General features: G+C 42.7%; 2 protein-coding genes across 7 annotated transcripts in view; one reads left to right on the forward strand and one right to left on the reverse strand.

The window, feature by feature from the left end:
- The window catches only part of LOC127004376 (shootin-1-like), a 64,103-nt gene extending 50,313 nt beyond the window's left edge, over positions 1-13,790 (forward strand). For 2 of the 3 annotated variants that reach the window (XM_050872010.1, XM_050872011.1), the window contains exons 4-11: positions 3,151-3,272; positions 4,644-4,851; positions 5,428-5,561; positions 5,802-5,942; positions 6,876-7,037; positions 7,799-7,946; positions 9,833-10,168; positions 11,940-13,790. In XM_050872010.1, the coding sequence (XP_050727967.1) occupies positions 3,151-3,272; positions 4,644-4,851; positions 5,428-5,561; positions 5,802-5,942; positions 6,876-7,037; positions 7,799-7,946; positions 9,833-10,168; positions 11,940-12,649 (1,961 nt within the window). In that variant the 3' untranslated portion in view covers positions 12,650-13,790. The remainder of the gene's footprint in view (positions 1-3,150; positions 3,273-4,643; positions 4,852-5,427; positions 5,562-5,801; positions 5,943-6,875; positions 7,038-7,798; positions 7,947-9,832; positions 10,169-11,939) is intronic. The other variant, XM_050872012.1, reaches the window with a different exon arrangement.
- Positions 13,348-21,417, reverse strand: LOC127004378 (ubiquitin-fold modifier-conjugating enzyme 1). 4 transcript variants are annotated; one of them, XM_050872014.1, is made up of 6 exons: positions 21,276-21,417; positions 18,762-18,887; positions 15,924-16,055; positions 15,242-15,409; positions 14,110-14,229; positions 13,348-13,787 (listed from the first exon to the last, which is right to left on the reverse strand). In XM_050872014.1, exons 2-5 carry the CDS (start codon positions 18,882-18,884, stop codon positions 14,152-14,154), a joined length of 501 nt encoding a protein of 166 aa, XP_050727971.1. In that variant the 5' UTR covers positions 18,885-18,887; positions 21,276-21,417; the 3' UTR covers positions 13,348-13,787; positions 14,110-14,151. The 4 variants fall into 4 exon arrangements, with proteins under 4 accessions (XP_050727971.1, XP_050727972.1, XP_050727975.1 ...); XM_050872015.1 differs by lacking the exon at positions 13,348-13,787 and having other exon boundaries at positions 14,106-14,229; positions 21,276-21,416; XM_050872018.1 differs by lacking the exons at positions 13,348-13,787; positions 21,276-21,417 and adding an exon at positions 21,132-21,267 and having other exon boundaries at positions 14,106-14,229.
- Between the last annotated feature and the right edge of the window lie 34 nt (positions 21,418-21,451).

Below are 21,451 nucleotides of genomic sequence, written 5' to 3' on the forward strand. Positions count from 1 at the left end.
TCATATGATTACACTTGTGCTTAGGAACAGATCACCTGGTCTGGACCACAGCGTCTATGTAGTCTAAATATCTATATAACTGTTTCCTTCCTTCCGTCCTCCCTCCTTTCCCCACAAAGAGTCGCTCCTCTCACCAGGCCTCTCACTCACTCATCCCGCTTTCCCCCTCTCTTCCGTGACAAAATCTCACTCTCTCTCTCTCTCTCTCTCTCTCTCTCTCTCTCTCTCTCTCTCTCTCTCTCTCTCTCTCTCTCTCTCTCTACGTCCGTCACCCCACCCCTCTCTCTCTCTCTCTCTCTCTCTCTCTCTCTCTCTCTCTCTCTCTCTCTCTCTCTCTCTCTCTCTCTCTCTCTCTCTCTCTCTCTCTCTCTCTCTCTCTCTCTCTCTCTCTCTCTCTCTCTCTCTCTCTCTCTCTCTCTCTCTCTCTCTCTCATGTTTAACGTCTCAATTACTTAACTTTTTAAATCCCCAAGTCATCCATACGCAGTTTCATACCATCCCCGCCTGCGTGCTCCACCTTATATACTCGTTATCACAGTGCTTCGTGCCTTTCCCTGCCCAGCGTCGTCCCCTAAAAGTGCTCCAAATATATTGTACTGAGAGAGGAAACAGTGCTTGCAACTCACAGCCGCCCTGAGTTAACGTATTGTGTTCCCAGAGACCGTCACGTCATTTCATTTTCAGCTTTAAGGTCATCAGGTCTGAGTATGCCGCGATGTGTCCCAGTGCCTTCCTCTCCACGACGAAATCCACACATATTGTAGAAACTCGGTCCCGCGGCGGCGTCATTCCACCTCGTGACTCCCGCTGCTCACCTGGGATTCACGGGTTTTACGATTTCTTTCCTTATGGCGGTTTTTTTAATTTTCTTATATACATGCTTCTGATGGCGGCGCTGACTGGATGACAAGATTAAACTGCGACGCCTCTTTGAAGGACAGATGGAAATTTTACGATTATACTTTTTCATCTGCTTTTGTTTTGAATCACGTCACAGATGGACAGACGCGTTTGCTGCACTCCGAATGTGGAATGTAAATATGTCAATACCGGCGGCGGCGTTGATAAGGGACTGAATGGGAACGAAAACAGGAATGAATAGAATGGAGAAAAAAATATTGGTTAAAAACGATGACCTCACATAATTATATAGACAGAAAAATATAACAACGAAAATCTTGTGGTGGTGTGGTGGCGCTGAGTGGGCAGCAACGAGTGTTAGAAAACGGTCCTGAAACTCCCTAAAAGACATCGCTTGCATCACGGTCAGGACGATTTCTTTCCGGAGACTTTATTCATTTATCTTCTCGTGGCTGGTGGGCAGGTGCGCTTCCCTTCTCCACGGCCCTGTAATGTAAATACTGCGAGTGTCTTGGGTAATGCAGTGGCCCTAAATGAGAAAATATTGTTCTCTTGTAAGCCATCTCATCAAAATTATGACCATTCCCTCTTTTCCCATCGGAGGCCTTCGTTGTATGCAGTACCGTCACAGGTGGACTGATGCATATCCCCCTTCCATTACCGTACACAGTTCATCTTGTAAGCCATCCCATCAAAGTTATGACCCTTCTTTCTTTCCCTGCGGAGGCCTTCGTTGCATGCACTAACATCCCAGGTGCACTAATGCATATCACTCTCCACAACTGTACACTGTGAATGTTATAAAGACGTTCGCCTTTTCGTTCGCGCGCCATTCCAAGCAGCGCTCATATTAGGAAGTGAAAAACTGAATTATTGTCAAAACGCAAATTTGGGAACATTCTTTGAAGTTAATAATCGTACCGCGGTTCAGTTTCCAGAGTGTGAGTGCGAAATGGAATATTGCGTACAGATCGGCGAACATATCCCGAAGAGTAATTGTATGGCGACGCGGAACGGGACGGAAAAGTGGCCCCGAGACATTTCAGGAGGTGTGTCCCTTTAAGAGCCGGCCAAGAAACAGCGGCATGGGCCTGGGAGGGAAAGAGAGGGGAGGGGTGTACCGCATAGTTCTGCGGTGTCCAGGTGGGTGGGTCCTCAAGCGGCGATAATGAGGCCCCGCGCAGGTAGACGCCAGGTAAGATTGTTACCTTGCTGCGATAAGAGTTGGAGGAGGAGGAGGAGGAGGAGGATGCTACCTGTGGAAAAAGTTGATGCTCACATTTCCTCCACATTCCCCCCCCCCCACCACCCCGCCTCTCTCTCTCTCTCTCTCTCTCTCTCTCTCTCTCTCTCTCTTCTCTCTCTCCTATAATAATTTGACACCTGACACTGCTAATCTCTAGCCTACTGTTCGACACCTGACGCTCCCGTGGTGGCCGCTGGTGTCGTGGTGGAGCCTCTGCCGCCTCCCTCTGCCACTCGTGCATTCATCGCCGTTTTGACTTTAGGGTTTCTTGCCAGAATGTCTCTGGTACTTATGAGGAATGTAAAGGATGTTGCTTCCTTGTATATTTGTGGGGAAGCTCCCGGTAACCGCAAGGAAGAACCTGTCGAGGTCCGCTGCGCAGCTTGTTCCTGTAATGCGTCTCGGCGGCCCGCAGGCAACTTGGACGATGCGCCAAGAGCCAGATGGTGCACGGTCTGGCCATCTCCGAAGGTGGATGACAGCCCTAGGGAACAGGGAGAAGCACACCGGAAGTTATGCTTGATATAAAAGTCCTGGACACGCGGGACGTTATTCTGGTCATGAAAAAAGACTGACGGGTGTTGCTCGCCGCTTGACGCTCGTGAACTGATGTATAAACTTGCATGGGGGAAGGAAAAATTAAGAAATTATATTATGAATGGTAGTGGTAGCTTCTCTATTAGGTGGTTAGCATTCTTAATAAGTTATGAATTTAGAGATGTCGTGAACCCATGTTGTGACAATCTGGCGAGAAATTTTGTACCGACTTAGAATCTTGGGACGCGTGTATATAGCATGGGTACATTATCCTAGCCTAAGCACCATGATTTGTTATATGATTTTATATTGATCAATGCATTTGCTACTAATTCTGCATGCTCCCACACACCTGTTCCGTTTTCTTGCATGACTTGCACCTTTGTCTGTCCTCTTGGTTTTCTTCCTCTACAAGACTTCCACTCGTGCACTACTCCAGACCTGCCCTTTTACTTTTTCTCCTCCTATCCCTCCTCTTCTTCTCTCTCTCTCCCCCCTGCTGGCAGACTCTGACCCCAATGAGGTTTCTACAGTGTCCGAGGCGGTCTATCACGAGTACGACGACCTGCGGCAGCGCTACAAGGTGGAGACGGAGTCCATGGCCCAGGCCTTCAACCGAGCCACAGAGGTGAGCCCCGATACCTGCTTGTCTGAAACACACACACACACACACACACATACACATACATACATACATACGCGCCACTATAAAAAATTGCCTGCGCCATGACGGGCTTGGGCCGACCACCAGGCCCCTGAAGAAAAAACAACAACGAGTACTACATGCCAATCCAACAATCCGAGGTTCGTGCCATTCTCAGGCTATTTTTCTTTTCACTGACAATGAATGGATACTCCCCCCAACTGAGCACGTGTCAATGCAAATGCAATGCTCCACCACTGTTCACTCGTAGACTCATCTATCCATCTATTCATACACCCAGTTACCTACCCGTCCATTCATCCGTCTGTCCACCCACCCCTTCAAACATCCGAGTCTCGTCTTTTCGCTGGAGATTGTCCCCAAACGTTGTCGGATCAACTTACCAAAAACTAAAATATCGTTACACATTTTTATTACCTGGATGGGCAAACCCATCACGCATACCGTAAGTGATCCCCTTGAAGCTTTCGGAACTTTTAATTACTTGGGTAACACGACCAGCACCGGGTCACCACCTTCATTATGGTCGCCGCGGACTGGACGAGGGGCCGCGCCGCGCCGGCAGGTGCCCGCGGCTCGTGTGTCACCTTGCCGCGGTGGTGACTTGGGCAGCGTGTGAGAGCCCCACCATGCCCGCGGTGCATCAGACTTTTGCCTTATGATGGTGACTATAAATCACTTGATATATGTAGATATCCTTCCCATCATTATGCAGTCGATATGATAATTATATTTACTGGCAATGAGTACGCCTCGCCACGAAGTGACTCTTGGGGCAGCGCGTGAGAACCCTAACCATACATGGAGTGAGTCACGCATATGCATGTATGCATAGTTATCCTTCCCACCACTGTGTAGTTGATAAAATCGGTTTTTACCTACTTCCCTTGTTTATATACATGCCTGTCATCGGCTTGTGCCTCAGGACTGGTGATTCTCGGGTCTTCAATTTTGCAGCGTCAGTCAGGGACGATTCCTGTCGTTGAATGTTATAATCACTGATTCGGTATCATGAAAGCAGTTTCCTCACTAGATTCATCCTTCTCCGTTCCCCTTCACATGGAATATTAAGACTTAATTCCCACACCAAGCAGCTCAAATAGCATACAACGTACAGCTTAACTTGGGTGAAGAAGGAACGTATTTAAGGCACTCAGCAAGACCCTGTTAGGCATCACACCTTTAGTATACGAACGTTAATAATAATTGCCAATACTTGTCACTAATGACTTTATTAAGACAGGAAATGTTCAAGTGTGTACAACCCACATCATAAGGAAGCAGTGCCAAGTGGAGACTTATTAACGCGCCCCTGTCGTCGGCCTCTGATTGCAGTGGTACCGCGAGAACAAGTCACTCCGCCGCGAGACGAACAACCTGAAGCGGCAGAGCGCCATCCTCATGCAGCGGGTGGCGGACACCTCGCCAGACCTGGATATCACCACGCTGGGCAGCATGGGGGACACGGTGGACAAGAAGGAGCTCCAAGACTTGCAGCAGCAGCATGAAAAGGAAGTTGACAGCCTCATGGAGAAAATAAAAGGTAATGTGATTGCTTCCAGCCAATAAACAACATGCGGCCATGGATCAGTCAAGGGGGGTAGGACGAAATCATTTTCGTTCCATGTCTCAGTGTGCATGATACACACACACACACACACACACACCGGAAGAGTGAATGGCCCGCCCGTGTGAAGGGCCTTGGTGGAATGGTAAATTCTAGACGCTCTACAAAAATATTCCTGTTAAAGTGGCTGTATCGGTTGTCAAAACCAATGGCCCTTTTTTTTTTTTACGAATGAAAGAGAAAGTAATGGAAACTCGGTATTGCTTTTCCAGTCATAGGTTACACAGTTTGTTACCGGTAATGTTACTGTTATCTAATGTTCAGTGCCCATTAGATTTGCCCATGATTTGTTTTTTCGTTTTTCCGGTCTTTTTTTTCTTTTTTTTTGTGTGTGTGTCGTTTTCGTGTGCCGGACCGTATTTCATCTTTTATCAAAACGAGTGGCGGTGAAATCTGATTTACTATGAATTTATACCAGCATTTGTTCTGTCTTCAGCTATATTTTTATTATGATAGTGATAAAAAAGTTAAACATTTGTAATTTTCAAACAGATTTGGAAAAGGAGGTGGCTAACCTCAACCAGGAGATCAGTAAAGCAAAACAGGAAGAGTTTGAAGCCCAAGAAGAACTCTTGGACACAAGACGGGAGCTCGATGAGGCCAACCAACAAATAGAACAACTCAAGGTATTCCCTACTAACAAGCAAATTTAATCCATGGGAATTGCTCTATATATGCAAAACGGTCTGAGTCAAAGAACATTCTTAGGCTAAGAGAATCCTGATGTTCTGCTACTTATAGAGGAGACTTCGTGACCTCAAATACATTTTAAGATTATGAACTTAAGAGCCTCAACAGAAACAAATCATTAAGGTTTCTTTTACTGAAAGATTTACATAATCTGAAAATTCTTTTTGCTGATTCAGAAAAGGACTTCAGAGCTTGAAGCAGTGGAGCAACGAATGGGTCGGGTGTCGGTGTTGGTCCTTGATGAGGTGGAGGCCCTTCAAGCCCAGCTGCGGACTGAAGCTGCCCGAGCAAACACAGCTGCTTCAGAAGCTGCCAAGGTATGATTCTTTTTTTTGACATTCACAAAACCATATTAATCTTTGAATAGGTTGGACTCTAAGCCATTCAATATTTATTGTTATCCAGAACTGTCATGATTTGATATTCCTTTCTTTCTTTACCTGTGTCTTTCTTTCTATACAAAATCATAGTTAGCAGTTTATAATCTTTTCTATGGATACAGTCACAGCACCCTTCACTCCATGCTTGACTGTACATTATTTAAACTTTTTATCCTACTCTGATCACTCCACACCCTCAACCTACTAAATGATGGCACACAAGACTATTTGCTCCACATGCGGTGGGAAATGCAGGCATGACCCCAGGGGTGTTTCCCTGGCTGCCCAGGTAACACCCCTTCCCTCCTTGTCCTGAACTCTAGTAGACCTGTTAAATACCACCTCAGAATCTTCTTTGTCCTAAAGGTGATGCAGAGCCTCACTGTATATATTCATAATAGCATTGTTTAAATAAAAGTTTTTTGTATTCCCTAAATTTGAGGATGTAGCCTTGACATCCATCAGCACAAATGGTCTGACTGGCTTCCTCCGAACAGTATCACTTTTCATCATAATGGGTTTTTATCTACCAGACTCAGCACCCATGAGACTGACATTACCAAAGACACAACACACAGCTTAGCGTATGGCCCCCTTACTTTTTTATCTGGTCCATCATCCATATCACGTGATTTTTTTCTTTTGCAGTAATCCAAATCTTTAGTTGTGCTGCATTAGTATTGACACTCCTCTGACATCAGCAATTCAATTACATGACTATGAAATCCTTCCTATGTGAACCTCAATAATGTTCCATTTCTCGTGCAAGGCTCCAAGTATTATCACAGGAACTGCAAAAGCTTTGATGTATGTGCCCTTTTTTGCCTTCACATACACATGTGGTCACTGAATGGTATCTTGTATCCCCAGGCTCGAGGAGAGAGAGCAGCCCTTGCTCGCCAAAGTGCTGTGGCAATGTCAGAGGTGATGGGTGATGAGAAGTTTGCGATGGCCCTGCAGGAGGTTCATTCACTGACACAGCAGCTTCACACACAAGAGGAGGAACATAAACAAAAAATACAAAAACTAAAGGTAATATAAAAAAAGTCAAGGTAATTTCCTTAACAGAAGGAGAAGTACTTGCTTTATAAAACCCTTATAGAGTAAAAACAGACTGTAGAAAGCTGTGTAATCAAATTTCAATGGACAAAATGAGATGAAAGCTTTTGAGTACCTTGGTTTGGTGTTGTGTAGGCACGGAAACATACATGGTGAAGTACAAGTTTTGCAATACGGGAAAGAAATGGGATCCTTGGGAGGAATGACAGAGGGAAGAACAGTTAGTATGTCATTAAAGAAGACATTGTGACAGTACGGTAGTTTCAACACTGAGGTATGCAAGTGAGGCACGAGTTATTATCAGCGATATTAGGTGGGGTTAGATACACGGGAGCTTAGGGTCAAAGGAGCTGTGCCAGACAGGGCAGGCCTAAGACTCTGTAGACTCCTCTATGCTTTATATAGTTGAATGTCTGAGATCCAGGAACCAGGCAGATGAGAAGTTATTTGAGAGGTGCTTGTATTGTCAGTGGGATGGATGATAGGAATAATGAGGTTTTCTGAAAGATCTGGCATGTCTAGTGAGGAAGAGGGAACAAATTGTGGAGTACTATAAGTGATTGAGAGCAGCACCCTCAGGTGGTTTGGCAATTGAGAGAGAGAGAGAGAGAGAGAGAGAGAGAGAGAGAGAGAGAGAGAGAGAGAGAGAGAGACGAGAGAGAGACGAGAGAGAGACGAGAGAGAGACGAGAGAGAGAGATTGTAACATGTGGTATGTAATGTTTTGTGGAACAGGCTGAATTACTATCCTATGAGACTGGTGAAAAAGCTGCTGAAGTTGAGCTGCTTAGGGAACGTGTGCAACTTCTGGAGGAGGAAGTGAGGGAGCAAGAAGGCAAAACCACTGATGCACAGTCTGAGGTGAAGAAACTCAGAAAAGAAGGTCAGTGACTCAAACATTCAAGTAATTTGTATATTGATATTGCAAATATCATTAAAAGTTTGAAGTATGATAAAACTTGCAAGTTCAAATGGAATTAACTTTGGGTCATCCATTTGCACTACGAAATTCTCCCTCTGCATCAACTCTTGTTACCTCATGCGGTGACAGTTTTATTTTAGTGTTGCCTTAGAAGACTACTTAGATATGGTGTGAAGTATATAAGTTGTTCTGGCCTGCCTTTTCCTTCCTTAATCATGCATCTAACTTATTAATGGTTAGCTCACTTGCATCACCATTTTTATTTTGTATTTCTTAAGTCTTCCTAAATATACTATGCCCTATTCCATTATACTTAAGATTGTCTGTCACCTTTCACATGATTTTTTTTTGTCCTATTTCTCTTCATTTTTAAAATATGGCCACGTAATTTTTATTCATATTTCTTTCATCATATGTTGTGTGTCCTGGGTATTCCCATACACCTCCATTCCTGACCCATCAATCCTATGTACCCCACAGACATTCCTTAACATTCTTCTTACCCAGAACTTTCTTTCGTTGATGCCACATCAGTATTTCACTCCAGTGCACCAAGTCCAAACATGAACTGCTTTATGAGGATTTCTTGTTGCCCTCTGCTAGATCCCCTTCTACTGAGTGTGGCTTTCATAACCTGAGCTGCCTTCCTGTCTTGTGGTACCTTGCTCTTTTCCTACATACAATTGGGGTAGAAGGAACCTTGTCCGTCAATGCCTCAAAAACTCAATTTCTCCACCAATCAACTCGACATAATCTTCCAAACCCTTATCCACTATTCTTTGACAACACTCAGCTGTCACCCTTTTCAACACTAAACATCCTCGGTCTATCCTTAACTCAAAATCTTAACTGGAAACTTCACATCTCCTCTCTCACTAAACTAGCTTCCTCGAGGTTGGGCGTTCTGTATTGTCTCCGCCAGTTCTTCTCCCCCGCACAGTAGCTATTCATATACAGGGGCCTTGTCCGCCCTCGTATGGAGTATGCATCTCACGTGTGGGGGGGCTCCACTCACACAGCTCTTCTGGACAGAGTGGAGTCTAAGGCTCTTCGTCTCATCAGCTCTCCTCCTCTTACTGATAGTCTTCTACCTCTTAAATTTCATCGTGATGTTGACTCTCTTTCTATCTTCTATCGATATTTTCATGCTGACTGCTCTTCTAAACTTGCCTACTGCATGCCTCCCCCCCCCCTGCGGCCTCACCTCACACGACTTTCTGATCAAGCTCATCCCTATACTGTCCAAACCCCTTATGCAAGAGTTAACCAGCATCTTCACTCTTTCATCCCTCATGCTGGTAAACTCTGTAACGATCTTCCCTCATCTATATTTCCTCCTGCCTACGAATTGAACTCTATCAAGAGGAGGGTATCAGGACACCTCTCCTCCCGAAATTGATTTCTCTTTTTGGCCACTCTATTCAGGAGCAGTAAGTAGTGGGCTTTTTTTCCAAATTTTTTTTTAATGCCCTTGCACTGTCTCCTCTACTATAAAAAAATAAGAAATACATATTTGTACTTCAATATATAAATAATCCATTGAATTTCTCCTTCTTTACCAGAAATTCAACCTCACTTCCAGACACTGACTTTTGTGTTCACTTAGTTTTACATAATCTCTGATTATGACTAGAAATGCATCATCTCAATACATTGTGACTGACATGTACTATCCTTCAACATTCTAATTTATGCTTCTCATTACTTCCTCTATCTAAAAAAAATGTGAGCACATCCCAGTCTAACCAAGATTTTGATTGCTGTTCATAAACTGATTTTCAGTGTCAATTGTATTCATCCAATGGCTAAAATTAAACTTACCAATATTTCTAATAATGATGTTGCAGTTGAGGACCAACAAGAGCTCCTTTCGTCTCTCCAAGGCTCTTCAGGGACTCCAGATTCTCCACCAGTCACCAGGTCATGCATGACTGGCTTTCCACCTCCACCTGAGTCTATGCCTCCAACACCCCAAAATGGCCCAATTCCACCTCCACCTCCACCTCCACTCCCACCTGGAAAGAGTGCTCCACCACCACCACCACCACCACCTCCCCCTCCCCCACCCCCACCCCCTCCTCCTCCCCCACCTCCCCTTCCTGCAGCAGCCAACAATCCTGTCACCACACTAGCCACCTTACTTGGTGCTTCTAAGAACAAAAGAGTTAAGGAAGAACCCACAGGTAAGTTTTCTTGCACTGCATTAGGTCAAATAATATATAACAAAGTAAAAACCTTTAGTATTTAATGATATCAGAGTGACTTGGATTTGGTTGTGAAGTTGGTTCATCAAATCTTTATAATGAGGTAGCCAAGGTGTATATACTGACACTGTATACCAGGTATCATTTTCTTTCCTTATTTTTCTATTACAGTAGTTGCCAATATGAAGGCTTGATGATCAATGGGTCACCTGTAAAATCAAGATCGAGGTCGAGGGAGGAACCTCATGACCAAGTCTAAGGGAACTTGCTTACTTAACAATTTAAGAATTTAGCACAACACTGGCAATATTGAAAAATGCCAGTGTTGTTCCAATATTTTAGATGGGGCATAAATCAGTCAATTAAGACATAGGCCAGGGAAGCATGCCATCTCGCCCAACCTAAGATGTCAAACCTGGGGATTCCTCCAGGAATACAGTAAACCCTCAGTTATCCGGGTGCACTGTATCCGACCTCGCCCGTATCCGGGAGTTTTAAAAAATGTGATTTTTTTCCAAAAAAAAAAAAATTGTCGCGCGCCGCCAAAAGTTGTTCAAATTGCCCGCACAATGCCTCTAAGCTCTTCCCGGGCGGCATACCGCACCACCAAGGTAAAGAGATTCTCTTTACCTTGCGCACCACAACACAACAAGTGCCCTGCATGCCATTGTTAACGTTCACTATGACCCAGTTAATTGCTTTTGCGTGTGTGCCCTACCTTCTCCAGGCATTGCTTTGCCTGAGTGTGGTGTTTGGGGCGCTTACCATGGCGCCGATATATATCTCTGTGTGTGTGTGTGTGTGTGTGTGTGTGTGCGTGCGTGTGGTGTGTGTGTGTGTGTGTGTGTGTGTGTAGGTCAGCAGGGTGTACAAGCGTTAATTACCCCGTTAGAAGTGAATCTAACAGAACACCCGCGTCCTTGGGGCCATGGCAGGTGCTGACCAGCCCTGCAATGCCCCGACAATTTTTCTTAGGTTAAGTCACCAATTATCGTTTGCAAGAGACGCCACAACGCCCACGCATTCACTGTGGATGGCGAAAGGCTTGCCTACACTGGCGTTAACGTAGATAATGTAATATTACAGAAAACGAGGTAAAACATTCTTGGGGTGGCGGGGCAAGGCGGGCAGTATGACGTAACCCGTAAAGTTTTTTCGTGTTTACAGCAATAATATACATCCTTCCTGCACTCGTTTCATATATCCACGTGTGCGCAGGTGTAAAGGGGTGATGTGGGCGTACGGACGTGAGCTTAAGTAACTCCGTTTGTGAGATAATAAGGATATATATTCTCAGGGCGAGCGGGGTGGGGTGGCGGCGGCGTGTCTGAAATGTAGCCAAACCCGTAACATAATTTTCTTTTTTTGCAGCTATAACATATCGTCCCTGCACTTGTTTCATATATATATGTATGCGCTGGCGTGGGCTCACGGGCGTGATCTTAAGTAGCCTCGTTTGTGCCGGTAATATATTAAATGCGGTAGGCGAAAGTTAGGTTTTCGGGTCCGTAGACTTAACCTACACCATATCTGGGTTTGTCCCATATCCGGGTGCCCCTGTGGCTCTATTACCCGGATACCAGAGGGTTTACTGTACTATTATAAATTCAGATCAAGCAGAACAGACTGAACTGAAGTCTCTCAGTGTATGAAATTTTCATAAACTAGACTTATCTAAAGTCCACCCAATTTATTTTCTTATTCCTAGAATATGATTGGATGTAAAACTAATTTCAATGTATATTTTCAGATACATCAGGGAAGGGTGGTATGGATGATCTCATCAATCAAATTAAGAAAGGTGGAGTCAAGTTAAAATCTACAAAATCGCACAGTATTGGAGGCATCAGCCGAAAACCAGATGTTGAAGAGAAGGAGAAGCCTGCTGATGCTGTCCAAGAGATGAAGAGCATCCTGGCAACCATGAAGCGTGGCCGCCATGGAAGGCTCAAGCCATCTGAAATCTCTCAAGGATCAAAATTTCGAACAAAAACTAAGAAAGAAAAGAGTGAATTTGCTCCAGAAAAAGAAAACAAAACAGAGTTCCTTGGCATGAAGGATGAAAACCCCAATAATTCAATTACTAATGAGAATTCAACACCATCTACTTTTCCTATCAACCCTACAGAAGACTCTACTGTCTTGAATAATCAAACTGAGATGAACCTCAAAAAGACAGCGGAAGCAGATACAGTCAGTAATAATCTCTACAGAAGAGGTTCATCAGTAGAAGAGAGCTTCCCCAGCAAAGAGCCCTCCCTCTCTCAGGAGGCATCAAACACACCAAAGTTCACTTGCCTCAGTGTAGGAGAGAATGACCGCTCTAGCAGGGAAGTTAGTCCCCCTGTCTTAAGGCAAAGATCTGAGGACAAGGACAATAGCAGCCGCCTCTCCCAAGGAAGGGTTGTCACTACTACCACCATATTCTTGAGAAACAGCCAGAGTCCATCCAAGGACTGAAAATTTACTGCAAAATTTCTTGGCTTAATCTAATAGCAGAGAAACTGCTCATATTAACATAATAAACTTTAATAGTTTTCAGATTGTGAGACAAAATAATTTAAACTTAACAGACTATTGTGAGGACATTTCACAATGCAGAATTGTAAAATTCTTATGAAACATACTAATAAAGGTGAATTTATGGTTACATTGTTCTCTGTAATTAGTTCTTGTAGTAGTATAAATATATGTACATGTTGATTATATACTGATTTGAGTACATGCTATATACTTTTGAATGGAAAATCACAATATGAATGTTATTGCTTTAAACTTTTTAGCTTCTCATAGATAAGGCTCATAAGCATTATCATTATGAGGTACATGCTGTTTTGGTCACAATTTACGAATGACAAAAATTGCTCAAAGACTTGAAGATATCTATTCATAGGATTATAGCAACTTTTAAACTGCTGTAACAACACTCATCTATCAACTGGAGAAATTAGTGTGTAAGATAGAGTACAGGGACAATGTATGTATATAGTTACAAAATGTATAAATTATAAACAACATATCTTTATATTATAAATTCAATAGTGTTTTACCTAAATCATGCATAGGTATTTTATTACAAAAATATATTTATAAGTCAATAAAATATATTTTACTTGTTAACAAAATTCAAAGTTTTACAATAGCAATTGCAAATAGTCTTATTCATCAGGGAATGTATGACTTTTTGTAGCAGTCACAAACTGGGTGAGGAGTTGTCTGAGGCCTAATTTTAAAACTGTTAGTGAGGTTAAGAGTTCATTTTTGGCTGTGCCTCCAGTATTTGTAGCCTTCTGTGAAGGTATCTACATAAAGTGAACCTTGCCTAACTTGTTTTTTGATGACCCAAATATTAAGCTTCACCAAGTGGGTATTCATCCAGATGCTTAAAAACAGACAACCAATCTGACCAACATATGGAGTGAGAGGAGGATGAACAAAAAAATTAACTATCAATGGAGGAAAGATCAACTACTAAAACAGGCAAGACTACATATACAGATAGTCATAAATATCCCCTTAATGCGAGTCACATACGAAGAGAAGGGGAATGGAGGATGAACCCTTTCTCACCTCCATTCATCTTACCCCGTGTAATTCACTGTGAAGAAAAGGTTTACAGAGTTTCAACAATTTTAAAACTGAGGTGGATTAATATCTGAACTGCAAATGAGAATGCTAAATATTGACCAGGCCCCTACAGTGGCTATGATCCAAACAATGACATAATCAATGTCTCAAAACCAATGAATTACAGGTCTCTGGTGTGCTTTCAAGTTAAATGAATATTGAAAAAAAATGTATTCCCGATTGATTTTTGAATAACAATTGTTACACAAGTGGAAAAGTGCTGTCAGGAGACATGCAGAGTACCTGTCATTTCAAAATTCTGTGAGGTTATCAATTAAAGAGAAATAGCTTACTTGGAAATCATGTAATGCATTAGTTACTACATGGAAGTGGAATCAACTCTTCTTTTCGGTGTACGTGACGACTCCTCGTTGAATCATGTCGGGAATTTCAACAGCTAGCCAGGGACCCAACTGTTGAAATAGTTTTGAGAAGATTATATACAAATAGCCATCGCTGAGCCACAACTGCTACTAATAACAATAATAATAATTATAATATGTACAATAATTGACAGGATCTTTGTACAAACCTACGGATTTTTCCTCTGAATAAATTAATATTTCAGATATTTGTCGAAAAATACCCTCGGATGGAGAGATGAATGCACACAAATGAAACGATCCACTGCAGGAATGTGCTCTACTTCCTTCACAATCAAATATCTTTCATTTCACACACTTTCATGTGACTGGAAAACCTTGAAAATTTCAAATCCACTTACATCCAAGACACCACCATAAAAAAAATGTCTATGAATATTTCTCTTAAGAATTTAGAAATGAGTGTAATTTAGTGGTTGTGTAGACTCCTTGCATGCCTTCAATTGCTTGATAGCTTACTAAAAGTATTTTGATCATATCTGCAACATTTTCTCATATTTTATTTTTTGCCTATGATTGGTTATAAAGGTCTAAGTAATTGCCACCCAAATGACTGACCACATATCTTATTTGAGTTTACATTCTAATATGAACAACAAGTCTGTTTCAATAATCCCTGACTTAAAGGTTTATATCCAATGGACTCTATTCAAAAAGTTTTTTACCTAATACTTAGAAATGCCATATTTAGGCAATTTTGTGATACCGGTATATCATTGAACAGCTATCTCCTAAATAACCCCTTATCTATATATGAGACTATTTCAAAATCCTTTACTGGTATATTAGGGAACTGACTTCACAAGTGCATTAAAATACTAATGAAAGTTATCACTGATTATATGGGCTGTCTGCTTTAGACTACATCACATATTATTATTATTAGAGTATCTATACTCTTGAAAACATATATTTCTTATTATACTGTTTTTTCCAAGAGAGTAACTGTTGCAGGTTATCAAGAACATGGATAAGTGTACAAGTGCACATTAATATCTAATACAAGCACTAAACTCTTCAAAAATAGGAGTGAAGTTATTACCCCGAGCGCCATAGCATGTGCGATCCCAAATTTTGGGACATTTCGAGCCCAGAGTGGCTTGAAGTGATCTGTAAGGCATATGCGTCCCCCTCGGTACATCTTGGCTGTCTTCCCATCCAGCTCCGGCAGTGTGATCTCGGGCGCAGTGGCTGGGTAGGTTACTGGAATCTGCAAATCATTCAGGGTCAAAAGCCATAGTAACTACACAGAAAGTCATTACAGTGCTCTTATGAATTACTGTGATTTGGAATAGTACATGTGTGTGTAAGACATCATAACTGAATCAATAAATATATCTCTATCAAGTTGCATGGTTATGGCTCCCTCTGTACTAGGCGCTCTCTCTCAGCAATGTCTTTCATCGCCTCTCCATCAGTACATTTTGTTCAATCTTGCCTGTATATGCAGCTGTTTTGCCATCTGTTGCCTTTCATCGCCAGCATCATGGCTAACTTTTATGAATTTCAATTAAAGTATCTCCCCATGTACGTAGATACATAAGCTTACTATTTTTTTTTAATAAACTGCATCAACACATCAATATCAAATCTTAAAATATTATAGTTGTTGCAATAATCAACCATCTCAACATTATTCATCTTTTGACAATCCTCCCTGCAAAACGGTATAATTTTTTTTTTAAATAACAAACTGTGCTGACATTGCACAGAAAAAAACTTACGTCAAACTCGACGTCAAATTCATACTTGAGCAAGTCATGAATGTACCAACACTTGCCAAACCATCTTGTGCCTTCCTTGTTGCTCTCCAGTCGGAACCAATCATTGTCTGCTTCTTTATTATTCTGAACATACTGAAAAGACAAAACATTGGCATAGTTAACATTTGTTTTTCATATGAACAGAAAACACAACCTACCACATATTTCAACTGTGGGACATAAATCTGTGTTATGGATCTACTTCTATTGCCAACATCCTGACCCCTCATGAAATCTTCTCCCAGGGGGTGTCCATGGAAGAAGAGCCTCCAGCTGTCCCTGTACCAGAACTCCCTCTCCACACATTCAGTCTCTCACCTGGCAACTCTTTCTCTCTAATACTCATCTACTCTATTGATTCTTTTACTAGGGGTCTGGTAAAATTTCCCTCAATCTTGGTCTCATACACTCTCTTCACAAAGTCATTCTTACTCATTCCTATCGTATGTCAAAACCATTACACAGTACCCCCCCCCCCTTTTTTTTTTATAACAAAGGAGGCAGCTCAAGGGCACACACACACACACACACACACACACACACACACACACACACACACACACACACACAAAAAAAAAAAAAAAAAAAAAAAAAAGCCCGCTACTCACTGCTCCTAAAAAAGAATCTTAAGAGGTGGCCGAAAGAGGGGTCAATTTCGGGAGGAGAGGTGTCCTGATACCCTTCTCTTGAAAGAGTTCAAGTCGTAGGCAGGAGGAAATACAGATGAAGGAAGATTGTTCCAGAGTTTACCAGCGTGAGGGATGAAAGAGTGAAGATGCTGGTTAACTCTTGCATAAGGGGTTTGGACAGTATAGGGATGAGCATGAGTAGAAAGTCGAGTGCAGCGGGGCTGCGGGAGGGGGGGAGGCATGCAGTTAGCAAGTTTAGAAGAGCAGTCAGCGTGGAAATATCGATAGAAGATAGAAAGAGAGGCAACATCGCGACGGAATTTAAGAGGTAGAAGACTATCAGTAGGAGGAGGAGAGCTGATGAGACGAAGATGAGATGCATACTCCATACGAGGGCAGACAAGGCCCGTGTATATGGATAGCAACTGCGCGGGGGAGAAGAACTGGCGGAGACTCCACAATTCAGCTCAGTATGGGTGAAACTGCAAAGGGAATGGACTCTTAAGATGAAGTTAGGAGCATGCACTACAGCGCAAGTGGCCTTGGTGCTCACATGTTACATTTAGCCCTAGAGTTTGTGGAGGGAATAACCTATTACCCCAAAACAGGGCCAGTATAACATCTGGCAGTTACCTTCTCGAGGCACATATTCATCGACCAACTTGAAAGGGAAGATGAACAGCTGGCTGGGCTAAGCACCGACTACCCCGGGCCAAGACTCGAACCCAGGACTGAAGATTCTTTGTTAGGTGTGCTAACTACTGCACCACCACTACACCACATGGGTCTGGGTATGAATCCTGACCTGGGCAGTTGGGACATAGTCTATCCAGCTGTTCATCCTCTCTTTTGGGCTGGTCAATAAATGGGTACCTAGGAACACCTGGGGAAAATAAACTGTGGTAATCTGGATGGTGCACTTGACTTATGTCCCAGGTTAGCGAGATCTTACCCACTAGACTCAAGGGTCAATGGAACAAAGATGAGCACTGAGACCATACCTACGCAGGCTTGGGTTTGAATACCGGTCCAGGCAGTCAGTGCAGTCCATCCAGTTGTTCATCCTCTCTTTTGGACTAAAGCGAATGCCCCTAAATTAACCTTGTACTTTACCTCAATCTTTATTGCTCTCTTATGAAAATATAAATCTAACAATGTCATTTTATTTCCCCATACTGATTTTTTGTTGCATGATCCTCTAGTTTGCCAGACCTTGTTCATTTTAAATATAAATATTCAACTTTTTCCCTTTATCCTTAATTCTCATCATTCAAGGTTACATCACACTTCAGCCCCTGCACTTAAAACTACTGACTCTGGCTTTAATTTATTATACTGTCTTCCACATAAATAACAGTCATGGTGACATCACATACCTTTGTCTCATGCTTACACCAAAACCAAAACTCTCATTCAGCTTCTCATTCAGTTGCATCTTTGTAAAAGGACCCCATCCCTTCAAGAAGACCCTCTCCCACACCATACATTCCCAGGACACCCCAAAAACTCCTCCTATCAACCCTATCATAACCCTCTCCAGGTCCATGATTATTATTTTAATTTTTCAGTGTATTGGATCTGGACTGCATATCACCTCCCATTCCTAAAACCTGCCTTGCTCATCCCACATATTTCTGTCAGTTATTTTCACTCCCATACCCCTTTCCTGGCACACTGAGTAAGCTTATCCTCCTACAGCTGTCAATATTCCCATTCCTTTTCTACAGCACCATAATGATGGCTTTTCTCCAGTTTTCAGGCACCTCACCTCTGTGAAATTTTCATTGCCAGATTCTTATTGAAAGAAACATGCATCTAAGTTGTTAGCAGTAGTATGACACATTTAAGCACACAGCAAATTGCAAACAAAAGTAGTGGGCACTGCTCACTGTGAAAAAGTAATAGAGGCAAGTATCTTAAATGTCTCAAATGCAAAATGATTGACAGTAGCTGTTACAAAGATGGTCATAACATAATGACCTTGTTATGTAACACTTTTGCAATAATATTTGATATATACATATATATATATATATATATATATATATATATATATATATATATATACATATATATATATATATATATATATATATATAAATAAAATTCAGAGCCTTACTCTGACCACCTATCAGTCAGGCCCCTGCCTTTAAAATTCATCATTACTCACCTTAATGAGTGCTTGATATTCCTCCTTGAGGCGAGGGACCCACAACTCTTTGTCTCTGGGTCCAGCTTTAGTTCGCAGGAGGGGAATGGACCCAAGACTCTTGCGTGTTGCCTCATCCACCATCCTCTGAAAATAATAATAATACTCTTATGCAAACTATTATAACTGACATGCATTTCAATACAATCTAAAATTTTGCACATCATGTAGCCTACAGAATACCCTTGACATTCATGGGGATTAGAGGACAGAGACCTTCACAAAAGTTAAAAATCAACGAATGTTTACTACCCCCCCTCTTAAATGGCTCAATGGCTACAAAATAGGCCACTACACTATTAATTCACTCACTTGTTAGCACAGCACTGCACTTGTAATCTCTGTGACATGAGAGCACAAATATATGTTGCAATATCGATATTACAGGTGGTTTTCCACAGAAGTGAAATGACTAAGACAACAGGTATTTTTGGTAGGCTGGTAACACACGCACCACACACTCTGGAGGGCAGAAATATGGCAGTGTGAGGTTACCAGCCAGGGAGGTGGTATGTGCTCCACACTGCAAGGTATGTGTTTGTAAACAAAGAAATATGGAGGGCATTGTAACCTCACCTATCCCCTGTCTCCTATGAATGACTGCTATGACTCTGAGATTTGTGGCTGTATCTAGTAATGGTTCACCTGCAAGCTAATTTGCAAGAGTACGTTAGGGAGAGGGGGAAAAGATCTTTGAGAAACTCTGAGCAGGCAAGGAGGGAGTGTCTGGATAGAGAAAGTTGGAAGCTCTTCTGCCGTGGCCATCCCCTGGTGGGAGCTCCTAGGAGCAGGCGTCGATGAAATGATGATGATGATGACTATAAAGCTGGTGGGCACTCTTGAGGGACCTCTCAGATGCCCTAGTGGTGCAGGCAAATTTTATTTATAGTGGCTTCTGTGGCAGGATTGTCTCTGAAAGAGACAATCCTGAGGAAAATAATAGAAAAGAATAGAGAGATCAAAACAAGTGTGAAAATAGCCATGAAACATGTATGTGGCTGCAGGTATTGGAGAAGCCCATAGCATACTTTGGCAGCCAAAACATGCAATTCACCAAGTTCTTTTTTTTACTGTCTACCTATGGTCCTGTTAAGGGGATATCACACTGGGCTATTTTTCCTCCAACCTCCGATTTCAGCCAGTACTGCCGACACCTCCTAGCACACACATTTGTTTATGTTTTATCTCCAGTTCTGGCAACAATGGCCGACCTCTTCAGGATGACGGGCTTCTATTCGAGAAGAATTGTCACCGAAGGACTGTCATTTCTTCACTGCAATGAGCTTAAAGCCAAGAATAAGAGGCATGTGTGGAGGCAGCAGTAGTTAGCAAGGAGATAACTGTTTGGGGTTGGTTATGTTAAGAAGTCAACTGACAACTTATGTTGTTCTATTATAAAGTTTCGTTTTGGTTTCTTTAGTTCTTATTCATAATCCTTATTCTACTGCAAGTTATGCAAGGAATAAAATCACAATGGCAAACTATATTGTTTTCTCAACAATTTACATAGAATGTCAGTTAACTTCGAATTTTCCTCCAGCAAATTGGTTCCTTACCGAAAGCTGCAGGCTGCAAATCTGCTCCAACAGTTGGCGGAAACAGTGCTGGAGGTGGGCAGTACTGCCGATTAATCGGAGGTTGGAGGAAAAATAGCCCAGTGTGATAGCCCCTTTAGGCTTTCTTGATGGGCCTGATGGTTGGCCCCAGCCCATTGTGGCACGGGCAAATATTTATAGCAGCACCAACTTGCTTGGCTCATGCTGTTACCCAGAACACATCTTGGATCCTCTTTTTAGAGAGAATCTAGAGTCCAGGTTGATAGGTGGTCTTCAGGACAGCATGTGGGTAGTCGTGTCCACTCGATGAGGACTGAAAATTGTCAGCGAATAGTAACAGGCGGGATGAGAACCCGGATCCTCCTGGATGCTGCACCCACATGCTGACCACTCAGCCACTGCTCCCCTAATCCAATAGGAGTGTTCACGGTCTTATTGGGAGGACTTCGCCTGCCTCAAATCCCCATAGGGTCGCTAAAATACAGGCAAATATACATGAACCTAACAAGGGGCTTTGACCCCTTCGACCCCTTGTATCAATAAATTTCGTTGCATTGGTCTACTCAGTGGTCTTGCATTCAGAGACAAAATACTACACAATGTAATCAACGTCGCGCAAGACGGGCTTGGCTAGTCTGAGCTAAAGGTGGTGGACACAAACATGGAAGTATTTGATCATATTCTAAGTACTTGATATCACTACTGCTGGACGCGCTAGGTTTAGAGTGAGGGTCAAAGAGCACTGATTAAAAACAAACAAATGCGGAAAGGTTACTGTGTTGACATCCAAGACCTCCCTGCGTCCAGCTGTCACCTTCCACCAGAACAAATCTTAAACTCCTCGTCCCTCTGCCAGTCCCTGATGGCTGAGGTGGCGCATCACTACGCCCCCTCCAAGGCCTGGCACCGTGCCGCTCACCGTTCACAGGCGCCGGGCAGCAGGGCCAAAATAAGCAGCAGGCTGGCAGCAGTGAAGGGCGACCCGCGGCACCTGGCGGATACGAGCTCATTTTGTTCCTAATTTCCATAAACAAAAAAATATTAAGCACAAAATATTAGTAAGATACTCTTCAAATAACGCATTAACAGTAAATA

Source organism: Eriocheir sinensis, chromosome 28 (genome assembly GCF_024679095.1).
Source record: "Eriocheir sinensis breed Jianghai 21 chromosome 28, ASM2467909v1, whole genome shotgun sequence".
In the NCBI taxonomy this organism is placed as follows: Eukaryota; Metazoa; Arthropoda; class Malacostraca; order Decapoda; family Varunidae; genus Eriocheir; species Eriocheir sinensis.